A 12,672-nucleotide genomic window follows, 5' to 3' on the forward strand; every position below is an offset into this window, starting at 1 on the left:
AGGCCTATAGTATGCGTCTTTAGCTCATGACATTTACCTTCAGGAGTTATACTGCTTCACATAAGGTAAAAGAACCTAGAACAATATACTTTCATTTTTCTTCTCCCGACTTTCGTGCTATTTTTCTTATTTTACTTTTGCATATAGTGCAGACTCCACAAAAACATATATTCATTTCTTTTTAAACAATTGTATTTGTTTTTGGCCGTGCTGGGTCTTTGTTGCTGACCATGGACTTCTCTAGTGGTGATGCCTGGACCTGTCCTTGCGGTGGCATTTCTTGTTGCGGAGCACGGGCTCGGGGCTACATGGGCTTCAGCAGCTGGGGCTTGTGGGCTCTACAGCGCACGCTCAGTAGTTGCAGTGCACAGGGTTAGTTGCCCCACAGTTTATGGAATCTTCTCAGACCAGGGATCAAACCTCTGTTCCCTGCATCGGCAGATGGATTCTTAACCACTGGACTATCAGGGAAGTCCACGTGTATATGAAAGGGAAGTGAAAGTGGCTCAGTAGTGTCCGACTCTTTGTGACCCTGTGGACTGACTATACAGTCCATGGAATTCTCCAGGCCAGAATACTGGAGTGGGTAGCCTTTCCCTTCTCCAGGGGATCTTCCCAACCCAGGTCAAACCCAGGTCTCCCAAATTGCAGGAGGATTCTTGACCAGCTGAGCCCCTAGGGAAGCCCCCACATGTATTGATTTCTTTATTTATTTAGGCTTTAAACAAAGTGAAATTGAAGTTGCTCAGTCGTGTCCAACTCTTTGCGACCCGGTGGACTGTAGCCTACCAGGCTCCTCCATCCATGGGATTCTCCAGGCAAGAATACTGGATTGGGTTGCCATTTCCTTCTCCAGAGGATCTTCCAGACTCAGGGATCGAACACAGGTCTCCCACCTTGCAGGCAGGCGCTTTAACCTCTGAGCCACCAGGGAAGCCTTGGAACAAAGGGATTTAACATATATATATATGTATATATACATATATATATGTATATATACATATATATACATATATATACATATATATATATATTTGTTTGCATAGTTACCATTTTTGGTGGTTGTCGTTTCTGTATGGATCCAGATTTTCTTCTAGTGTAATCTCTTCTTCCTGAAAAACTTAAACATTTGTAATGTAGGTCTGTTAGTGATGAAGTTTTTAAGCTTTTATATATCTGAAAAAGTCTTTAAACTGTGTTTTTTTCTTTTTCTTTTTTTAAATTTAGTTATGGCTGTGCTGGGTCTTTGTTGCACTGGATCTTCCTCCAAGGAGGAAGGAGGAAACTTTGGGAGGTGATGGATATGTTTGTGGCTTGATGGTGATAGTCTCATGGGTGTATACTTATACACAACTTACCAAGATGTATGTGTTAATATGTATAGCTTCTTATATGTCAATTATGCCTCAATAAAGTGATTTTTAAAAGAGCATTGCTTCATTGTTTTCGATCTCCATTGTTTCTTAAAAGGAATCTTCTATAATCATTATGCTTAATTTTTTTTCCTCTGGCTAAGATTTTCTGTGTGTTAGTGATTTTGCATAATTTGATTGGTGGTGGTTTAGTCCCTAAGTCGTTTCGACTGTTGCAGTCATGTGGACTGTAGCCTGTCAGGCTCCTCTGTCCATGGGATTCTCCAGGCAGGAATACTGGAGGGGGTTGCCATTTCCTTCTCCAGAGGATCTTCCCAACCCAGGAATCGAACCCAGGTCTCTCCTGCATTGCAGGCAGATGATTTACCAACTGAGCTATGAGGGAAGCTCATAATACATTGTAATTTGATTAATATACTGTAATTTGATTGCAGTGTGCCTTTAAATGATTTTCTTTGATTCTTGCTTTCATTTTGGAGTTCATTGGTATTTATATCTAGGGGTTTACAGTCTTAGTCAAATTTGAGTAAACATTTGCAATTATTTTATCAAAAGAGTTTTTTTTGGTTTCTTTTCTCATTCAACTCTTTCAGGTACATGAGATACATATACTAGATCAGCTAAAATTTCCCTCTAGCTCATTGATGCTTTGTTCACTTTTTTTCTCAGCCCCCTCCCCTTTTGTGTTTTGTTTTATATAGTTATCGCTGTAACTTCATTATTCTTCTAAAGTATTTAATCTGCCATTATCCCATTAAGTGTATTTTTTATCTCAGACATTGTATTTTTCATCTCTAGAAGTTCAGTTTGGATCTCTTATATTTTTGATATCTTAGCAAGTTGTAACTTGTTTCTAGTGTCCTGAACAATAGACAACAATAGAGAATTCAGTTATAATAATGTTTTAATGTCTTTCCCTGTTTTATTAATCGTGTCATATTTAATTGGTTGATTTTCCCCCTTGTTGTGAGTCATATCATTCTGATTGTTTTTTTGGTACCAGATGCCAAAGTCTATCTGGTAGTTTTGTTTTTTTTTTTTAAGCCAAATGTCAATATTGATATATATATATATATTCTGTAAAATGTTCTTGAGTTTTATCCTAGAAGACAGTTGTGTGGAAACAATTTGATACCTTTGGACTTGCTTTTAAACCTTGTTAGATGTGATGGGCACAGTTTTTGTTTTTGTTGAAGTATAGTTGATTTACAGTATTGTGTTAGTTTGCAGTGTATAGCAGAGGGATTCATCGATCTATATATTTCCACATGGTGTTTTCCATTATGGTTTATTGAAGGATGTTGACCCTGTCCCCCTGTGCTATAAGTAGGGCCTTGTTTTTGTCAGCACAGCGTTTCATGTAGGGCCAACAGTGCCCACTGCTGAGGCAGGACTGTTCTGAGCATCTGCCTGTGCCCTGTGATTTGTTAGGTTTCCTGCACTGATCAGGGGCTTCCCGGGGGTCCCAGACGGTAAAGAATCTGCCTGCAATGCAGAAGACCTGGGTTCAATGCCTGGGTTGGGAAGATCCCCTGGAGAAGGAAATGGCAACCTGCTCCAGTATTCATGCATGGAGAATTTCATGGACAGAGGAGCTGGTGGGCTACAGTCAATGGGCCACAAAGAGTTAATGCCAGAACAGGGTTCACACAGGCTAAGCCTTAAATTGATTGTCTTTTCCATTATGTACTCTTTGGACAAATAAAACTTGTCCGAGCAGACCAGAGTCTCAATCCCAGAATAAGGGAATTTGTTGTTTTTGTTCAGTTGCCAGGTTATGTCCGCCTCTTTGTGACCCATGGATGCCAGGCTTCTCTGTCCTTCAGTATCTCTTGGAGTTTGCTCAAATTCATGTCCATTGATTGCGTCAGTGATGCTGCCTAACCATCTCATCCTCTGCCAGTGTCTTCTCCTTTTGCCTTCTATGTTTCCCAGCATCAGGGTCCTTTCCAATGAGTCAGCTCTTCTCATCAGGCAGCCAAAGTAGCGTAATAGCAGAACTTTGATCAGATCACTTCTGGGACTTGCCTGGTGGCCCAGTGTTCGGTCTCTGTGCTTCCACTGTGGGCCACATGGGTGTGGTCCCTGGTCACGGAACTGGGATCCTGCATGCTGCATGACCAAAAAAAAAAAAAAAAAAAATTTACTTCCTTGCATTTTTTTTCCCTCAGTGGCAAAGTGGGAATGGTAACATGTATCTAATAGAATTGTGAGGCTCAAATGTGATAATGTAGAAATACTTTGTAAAGTAATGAATAGTAAAAATATTACATGGCCAATAATAGCATTTGAACCTTCCCTTTTATTTTATATTAGAATTTATTAATAAAACCAGAGTCAGGAAATTGGAAGCATGTTTTACTAAAAGTATTGACTATTACCTTAGATGAAAATCAGAATTGTTCCCGGTTACAAAATAATTTTTCATATCAAACACGCTTAGAGATAGCTTTTCAAGTGTTAATCATTACCATTGGCAAATGGAGGAGGCGGAATGTCCTGTGGCAGTCTCATCCTCCTCAGGAATCAGTTCACTGTGAGTTTAATGAAGAAACATCATCTTCATGCTATTGTCAGAGGATCAGGTTCTTTTTTTGGCCTCACTACACAACTTGCAGATCTCAGTTCCCCAAGCAGAATCACTGCGACAGTGACTGCAGCCCTGAAACCTGAAGATGATTGCTTCTTGGCAGGAAAACTGACAAACCTAGACAATGTATTGAAAAGCAGAGATATTACTCTGCTGACAAAGGTCCGTATAATCATGACTGTGGTCTTCCCAGTGGTCATGTATGGTTGTAAGAGCTGGACTGTAAAGGCAGGACCCCAAAGAATTGACGCCTTCGGACTGTGGTGTTGGAAATGACCCCTGAAAGTCCCTTGGATAGCAAGGAGATCAAACCAGTCAATCTTAAGGGAAATCAGTTCTGAAAACTTGGTGGAAGGACCAATGCTGAAGCTGGAATTTCAGGATTTTGATCATCTGATGCGAATAGCCGGCTCATTGGAAAAGTCCCTGAGACTGGGAAAGATTGAGGACAGAAGAAGAGGGTGTCAGAGGATGAGATGGCTGGATGGCATCACCAATGCAATGGACATAAACTTGGGCAAACTTCGTTAGATGGTGAGGGACAGGGAGTCCTGGTGTGCTGCAGTCCGTGGGTTTGCAAAGAATCCGATACAACTGGGTGGCTGAACAACAACAACAAATGCTATTTTCAATAGTGTGATTGTATTGATAAAAGGTCTACATAAATAGAAAGTAGACTGTATTCCAAACTTATGTCAAAATTACTTAGGTCTGGGAGTGACTATTTTATTTTCTTTTTACTTATTTTCATAATGAAAAGTAACTTTTGACGGTTTGAAATGGGTCCCAGAAATAGAATCTTACTATATATCAGATAATGCTTTTAGCAAATAAGATTTCACTTTATAAACATTTCAGTTTACCTAGGAATTAACTTATCCCCTGTGTTCCTGTAGGACACTGTACTGGGACCGTGTCTTGTGTGCTTCGTCACTCAGTCGTGTCCAACTCTTTGCGACCCCATGGACTGTAGCCAACTAGTCTCCTCTGTCCATGGGGATTCTCCAGGCAAGAATCCTGGAGTGGGCTGCCCTGCCCTCCTCCAGGGGTTCTTCCCAACCCAGGGATCAGACCCAGGTCTCCTGCCTTGTGGGTGGATTCTTCACCATCTGAGGCACCAGGGAAGCCTGTCATAGTCTTAGACTTACCTTTTTATACGCTTTTACATGTAGAGGCACTCAGCAAGTGTTTATGAGCTTAAACTAGTTCTGATCATCCCAAGAAGGCCTCATTATTACTTTTTAGTAGTCCCATGCTATTCCATGGATTTCTAGGCCGTTGTGCTGCAAAAGCACACCAAAATAAACTTACAGGAAAAACATATGCTGTTATGGAAATAGTTAGAAATCATTAGTTTCCCATTATATTTCATGTTCTTATTTTTAATATTTTCGGGTTGAACCCAATACTTTGCTTATTGTTTGTTAAAAATGTATATGTTATGTGAAATTTGCATATAGTGTCATATAACAATTAGCCTGACATCTTTGTCTGAGGAGAAGATCAAGATAGTGATTACATATCACCTGACTTGCATGTGTAACAAAGCAAATTCCTTTCTAGTTTATGTTTGAAGTGTTTTTAAGTCTCAGTAGTATTTTTAAGATAATATACTTTTATTATGAAATAACAAAAAATTTGGTTCAGGCATTATAGAAAGAACATCTCAAATATTTTAAGACAAATGTTGAAATAGTACTGCATAAAAATGGTTTGATTAATCTTATTTTTGCTGTTTCAGATTATATATGAACAGGAAGGGGTCTATATTCACTCATCTTTGGGAAAGACCAATGACCAGGACAGCTTGATTTCAGGAATATTACGTGTTTTAGAAAAGGTATGTTTCTAGTAAATGACTTTATTTAACAATTGTTTAAATAAATTTTTAAAAACAATTGTTTGAATTAATAATAATTGAGACATTATCAGCAAGTTTGAATTTCACATATAAAATTATATAATTGAACAGTGGTTGTAAATTTAACATGAAAGTGATGTTAGAAATAAAATTCTTCAGATAAGTCAGTAAAATGGCATGGAATATTTTAAAATTTACTATGTAAAAGTTGTGGTAATATAAATTTTTATAATGAAAATTGGAATTTAGAAATCTGCATATTTGTTGTCAAATAGTGATTGTTTACATATGATATGCATATTAAGGTGCTAATAAATTTAAGAGGTTAAAAATTCATTTTGGGGGCTTCCCTGGTAGTCCAGTAGTTAAGAATCTGAGCTTCTACTGCAAAGGGCACAGGTTCAGTGCCTGGTCAGGGAACTAAGGTCCTGCATGCCTTGTGGTACAGCCCCCCCAAAAAATTTCACTTTTGGTTCAGGGAATTAACTATAGGTGACTGAAAAATAAGATATTGCTGAAGAGTAAATGTGGTTAATAATTTCTTTTTCTAGGATGCTGAAGTAATAGTGGACTGGAGACCATTGGATGATGCGATAGATTCTTCTAGTATTCTCTATGCTGGAAAGGTATTTAAGGGAGAAACAAATGACTAAAGGAATGACATTTTTAAATAAAGCTGTATTAAGATATAATTCATATACCATAAAGTTCATTCTTTTAAAGGACATAATTCAGTTTCGTTAGTATATTTACAGAATTGTATAACCATCACCAATAACCAACTTCAAAACATTTCTATGCCAAAAAAGCAGTCACCTCTCATTCCCACTTAACTCTAATACTCTTCATTCATTAATTTACTGTCTGTCTCTGAGGATTTGCTTATTGTGGACGTTTTATCTGAATGGAATCATATAATACGTAGTTTTTTGTGACTGGCTGCTTTCATGTAGCATAATGTTTTCAAGGTTCATCCATGTTCTAGCACCTATCTGTTCTTTCCTTTTTTTTTTTTTTCGCTGAATAATACTGTGTTTATGGATATGTGCCATATTTTGTCTATTCATTCATCAGCTGATGAACATTTGGGTTGTTTCCATCTTCAGGCTAATATAAATAGTGCTACTGTGCATGATCAGGTTCAGATTTCTGTGTGGACATATTTTCCTTGAAAACCTAGGAATGGGATAGTTGGATTAATTTATATTTTCCGTGTCTGACGTGTTGAGTTCTCGCTATGGAAGGTAGGGGTTTAGCTCTGTCTTATCTCTTAACTCACCTTGAATCTATGGCTCAGTTGTCCACATTTCTTCTAAAAGTATTGATCATATAGATGATCTAATTTTACCTTCTTAGAGACATTTCTTGCAGAATTTTCTTCCCAGTTCCTTCTGGACTGGCTGGTCTTTGGTTTGCTGTGCAGCAGTTATCCCAGGGGTTCCTTTTGCCTCTCTCCCATATTTTAATCCCTGTTTCCTGTTTCCTGTCTCCTGTGCTGTCTTCTCTTTTGGTTTACTCTCTAGTTTCGGTACACCTCCAGTGCTTCCTGAGAAAAAGCATGTATGAGACCAAAAACATCTCTGTTTTCAGACTTTTTTTTATTCTTCTATGAACATTTGGGTTGAGCTATCAATTCTGAATTAATGACTGTCTGGTGTAGAATTATAATTTGAAAATTACCCCCATATTTTTGGAAGTTACTATCTTTACATTTCACTTATTTTCTTTATTGATGTTAAGTCTAATGTGTTTGAATCCTGATCCTTGCTATATTTTTTCCTCTTTAGAAGTTTTTAGAATTACTTTTTTGTTTCTAGTATTGTAGATGTCATGGAAGTGTGCCCTTGTGGTCCTTTTTATCCTCTGTGTGGGTGCTTGATAGGCCTTTTTAATGTGAAAACTTGTATCTTTTAGTGTTTAGAAAATGTTCTTGAATTGTTTTAGTGGTGGTTTCTTTTTCCTGTCCATTTTCTACTTTCATTCTTTCTGGAACCCTTTATATGTTTTATATCGGTCCTGTAGTATTTTAATACTTTACTATTTTATAATTCTTTGTATATGTGTATGTTATTTTCTAGGAAATTTCTTTAGTCTTATGTTTCAATTTGTCTGGAACCATTTTCATCTTTGCTGTTTTTTAAATTTTGAATGCATCTTGTTCAGTTCAGTTCAGTCGCTCAGTCATGTCCGACTCTTTGTGACCCCATGAATTGCAGCACGCCAGGCCTCCCTGTCCATCACCAACTCCCGGAGTTTACCCAAACTCATGTCCATCATGTTGGTGATGCCATCCAGCCATCTCAACCTCTGTTGTCCCCTTCTCCTCCTGCCCCCTATCCCTCCCAGCATCAGGGTCTTTTCCAATGAGTCAACTCTTCGCATAAGGTGGCCTAAGTATTGGAGTTTCAGCTTCAGCATCAGTCCTTCCAGTGAACACCCCAGACTGATCTTTAGGATGGACTGGTTGGATCTCCTTGCAGTCCAAGGGACTCTCAAGAGTCTTCTCCAACACCACAGGTCAAAAGTGTCAATTCTTCGGTGCTCAGCTTTCTTTGTCCCCTTTCCCCACTTCAAAAGAAAAATTGTATCTTGTTCTTCATGGATGTTATTCATCCATGATTCCCTTGTTTCTGAGGAATTTAAGGATAATTTTTTAGATGTTTTCATTTCTGTATATAGTCCACTTTCTCTAATTCACTATCTTTCCCCCTGTTTGATTTAGACTTTTATCATTTATGTAGACACTTGCCTTTGTTTGGTGATCTTTGTATTGTGGTGCTAATAAACAGCACATACGAAAAACTGATCATACTCTCAGTGTATGGATAGGTTTGTTGATAGCTGGGACTCAGGGTGACCTGGCTAGGCTGTTTCCTTGGGGAATTCCTAATGTTGAAACCTGGGTCTTTTTTCTTGGGCTGGTCATTTGTCAGAGAAGAGTCTACAGGTTTCTGCCTGAAGAGGGAAAACTGGGTTTTACTGTTCTGGAACTGAGTGGAGGAAGAGAGCTGGGAGTCTTGCCACTCATTTGATGAACTTTTGATTCATTGTCCTCTTTTCAGTGTTATTATCTCTTTGCTTATCTGTTTTACCTTTTCCAATGAATAAACCTCCGGCCTCTGGACTTTTGTCAGTAGTCCTTTTTTCAGTTTGACCTTTATCCTAGTTTCCAGAAGTACTGATTCACCAGGTCCAAGCCTTTGGGTGGGGTTGGATTCTGTAAGTGCTGCTTAGCTTTCCTCTTTATTAGTAGTGATGGTGGTAAAGGTTGCATTTTTTAAATGGGGCAAACAAGGAGGACTCCCTGAGAAGTGACATTTGTGGAAGGACTCTGAGGAAACAGGACTCCACTTTATAATTTCATTTATTCAGTTTTTTTCCACCCTATTCTTCAGTCTGTTTCTATTTTTTATAATATCTTCCTGTTCTATAAAATCTTTTTTCCATTTTTGAAAAGAATTACACATTGTAAAAATCCACATTGTAAAAATTCAAATAACAGAAAGTTGAAGCCCTTCTTGACTAGAACCCCATCCCTCCTCTGTCCCTGTTTACTGTGTATCTTTCCAGGCTTTAATCAGTGCACATTTCCCACCTTATCTATGGAGCTGTCTATGTCCATTCATTCCTCCTCCTTCCCTGGTTTTCTCTAGTGTGTTTCTCATTATGTGTGTTCCATGCAGTTGTTACACTGCATATATTGCTTCAGGATTTCCTTTTATTTACTTTTACATATTGAACATAAATACACATGAACAGATGTCAATCTTTAAACTTCTGTATATCATTTCATTGGCTCCCCGTAGTTTATTTACTTACTCTTTCATTGATGGATAATAAGATATTTTCAGCTCTTCACTTTTACAAGCAATGTTATGAGAATTCTTATTCTGCCTCTTTGTATACATGTGTATTTCTTAATGTAGATAAAGTTATTGTGAAATGTGCATATTTTAAATTTTAATAAATATGACTCAATTTTCATTTCAGTCAGCACTTACTATCCCTGTTATCAACAGCGTGAGATAGCATTTCCTCACACTGTCTTCAGTGTTTCTATTTATTGAAGGGAGCATAAAAGCTGAAATTCATCTTGCTTCTCTTTGTTGCTGAAGTTGTTTCTTTGTCTCTTCATGTTTCTTCTTTGATTTGCTTGTTCATGCCATTTCCTTTTCTCTTTTGATATTTGTTGATTTCTAAGTACATTGGTAGGGGTTATTTTTATATTCTGGATGTTTTCCTGTCATCTTCTATGTATTTTAAAAAGATTTCACAAGTTTTGCTTATTGTTAACTTGTGTGTAGTATCTTTTGTTGACTAGAAGTTAAATTTTTTGGTTTAGTCAAATTATTAATGTTGCATTTTAGACTTTTTTTTTAGGTTTTTGGTTGTTTTTTTGTTTTAGTCTTTTTTAAAACAAAGTTCTTTAGGACTAAACATGTAGATATGTTGTTTGTAGCTTTTAGGTAATTTTGATAAGAGGAATATAGCAACCAGTGATGATGACTTCAATAATTGGCTGCTGTTGGCTGTTTTCCTCAAATAACCAGAATTCTGAAGGTTTGGAGTTCTTTGCAATGTTTTTCTTGCTTTTTCTCTATGGTTGTAAGGTGGCTGTTACATTTTTACCTACATAGCTGCATTGAAAGCAGGAAGTAGGGGCAAAGGGATAAGGCTTTTATTAGGAAAATCAAAGCATTCCCAAGGCCTACTGTTGACTTAGCTTATATTTCACTGATAACTCTATTTGCAGGAGAGTCTGGACACGCTTTTCTCTTTTTGTTAACTTGAACAAGGGAGAAAGGATAGGAAATACTGTTCAGTTTTCCCACTAGTGATGTCTGCCATAACCTACAAACTTAATTTATATAGAAAAAAGACATTATTGATTGAAATTCTAGTCTTAGTCCCTAAATATTTTATATGTTTATATTTTAATATTTTATATGTTATAATTATTTTAGGACTCCAGCTCAGTTGTAGAATGGACCCAGGCCCCAAAAGAAAGAGCTCATCGAGTAGCAGAACATCTGAACAGTTACGAAGCAGAGTGGGACATGGTTAATACAGTGTCATTTAAAAAGAAACCACATACTAATGGAGGTATGACTTCAGTCTTTCGAAATCTTAAACTGATTTGCTACAGTATAAACAAAAGTGCAGAGAAAATGGTTTCATGCTTCTTAGAGGGAGGATGATTTGGTGCTTTGATTAATATGTATATTATGTTTTTATTCCTTTATGTTTATTCTTTATATTATGTTTTTATTTCTTTATCATCTTTTTGTTGCCTTGATTGTGACTTCATAAAGTACTTGTTCTGTTTAAGTTATTAATGGCATAAAATAGAAACACTTTAAAAATTGCTTCGGTTGTCTCTCATGTACATTTTTCATAATCCTGTAGAATTTTTAAAAAGTCATGTTATTTCATCCTAAAGCACCAGGGGGAGATGGAGGATACCACTACACCATATCATTCTAATTTCAGTGTTTACTGGGGTCATCACAGCTCATTGCAATCTCCCCTTTATATATATGTTCAGTGACTATTCTCCTTTATATATAAATTTATGTTTGCTGTGTGATGACTGTCTGCATGTAGATAAAAAGAAAGAGCCAAGCCAGCAGTCTGGTAGAACACATACATATACTATCCCAGATGCAAGCTCGCTAGCCTGTCTGTGATGTGGCCAGCTTACTGGAGGTCTCTAAAAAATACTAAACACTCTAAATTAAAGTTACATTTTTTTTTTGTTTTGATTTCTTTGTATTTTATAACTAATAGGATATTTGATCTTTTAATGATTTTGGTCTGAATTTAGGATTTATCGGCACTTTACCATAGTCAGAAAGGCTAGCCAAGGTTTACAAGAATATTATTGCTATGTTTAATATATGTATTGCTGTGTTAATATAAGTAAAATTGATTTTCATGTATGGCCTGGGGAATCATTCTCACATACAGTAGTTACACTTTGTATTGTATCATTTCTTGGGAACAGTAGCAATTAAGAAATAAATAGTAAATCACAGCTTTTTTTTTAACAATCAGCTCATGCATGTATTAGGCAAACAAAAAATAGCAATTCACATAAACCAACCCTGAAGGTTTGAACTAGAGAAGTTAAAAATCCCTCACATGCTAAATATACTAAAATCCTGTGGTTTTTCTGTCATAACATTTTTACATTGTTCTGATAAGAACCTTCCCTGTAGAATAGGAATGCCAAAAAAAAAAGCATATGTGCGTGGTGGTTTAGTCACTAAGGCGGGTCCTCCTCTCGTGACCCCATGGACTGTAGGCCTGCCAGGCTCCTCTGTCCATGGGATTCTTCAGAGAAGAATACTAGAGTGGGTTGCCATTTTCTTCTCCAGGGGATCCTCCCAACCTAGGGATCGAACCCGCTTCTCTTACATCTCCTGCATTGGCAGGCGGGTTCTTTACCACTACCGCCACCTGGGAAACCTATGAGCTAGGGCTGGCTTTCTCATGTAGAAATACAGTAGTCCTAATGAGTGGGTTGAAACCTCAAGAAAGAGCCTAGTTATGAAAAGAAAACCACAGCATTTTAGTATATTTAGCATTTGAGAGATCTTTAACTTCTCTAGATCAGACCTTCAGAATTGGTTTATGTGAATTGCTATTTTTTGCTGCCTAATATTATTGCAAAATCCTTGAAAATGAAAAAGTTACAGAAATGGGCAAAATGAGTGAATTTTCAGAACTTCATAAAGGAAGCATTTCATGTTTGAGAAAAATATCTGACAGTAAACATCTTTTTAGATTAATGTTTTTAACTTTGGCTGTGCATTGAAATCACATGGGGAAGTTAAGCTTTTAACAAA

General features: G+C 37.2%; 1 protein-coding gene across 2 annotated transcripts in view; it reads left to right on the plus strand.

Moving 5' to 3' along the window:
- TBC1D15 (TBC1 domain family member 15) overlaps positions 1–12,672 on the plus strand; it is a 72,667-nt gene that overhangs the window by 12,156 nt on the left and 47,839 nt on the right. For both annotated transcript variants that reach the window (XM_069584014.1, XM_069584015.1), the window contains exons 2-4: positions 5,705–5,803; positions 6,376–6,450; positions 10,789–10,927. In XM_069584014.1, coding sequence (XP_069440115.1) covers positions 5,705–5,803; positions 6,376–6,450; positions 10,789–10,927 — 313 coding nt within the window. The remainder of the gene's footprint in view (positions 1–5,704; positions 5,804–6,375; positions 6,451–10,788; positions 10,928–12,672) is intronic.

Source organism: Ovis canadensis, chromosome 3 (assembly GCF_042477335.2).
Source record: "Ovis canadensis isolate MfBH-ARS-UI-01 breed Bighorn chromosome 3, ARS-UI_OviCan_v2, whole genome shotgun sequence".
NCBI classification, from domain to species: Eukaryota; Metazoa; Chordata; class Mammalia; order Artiodactyla; family Bovidae; genus Ovis; species Ovis canadensis.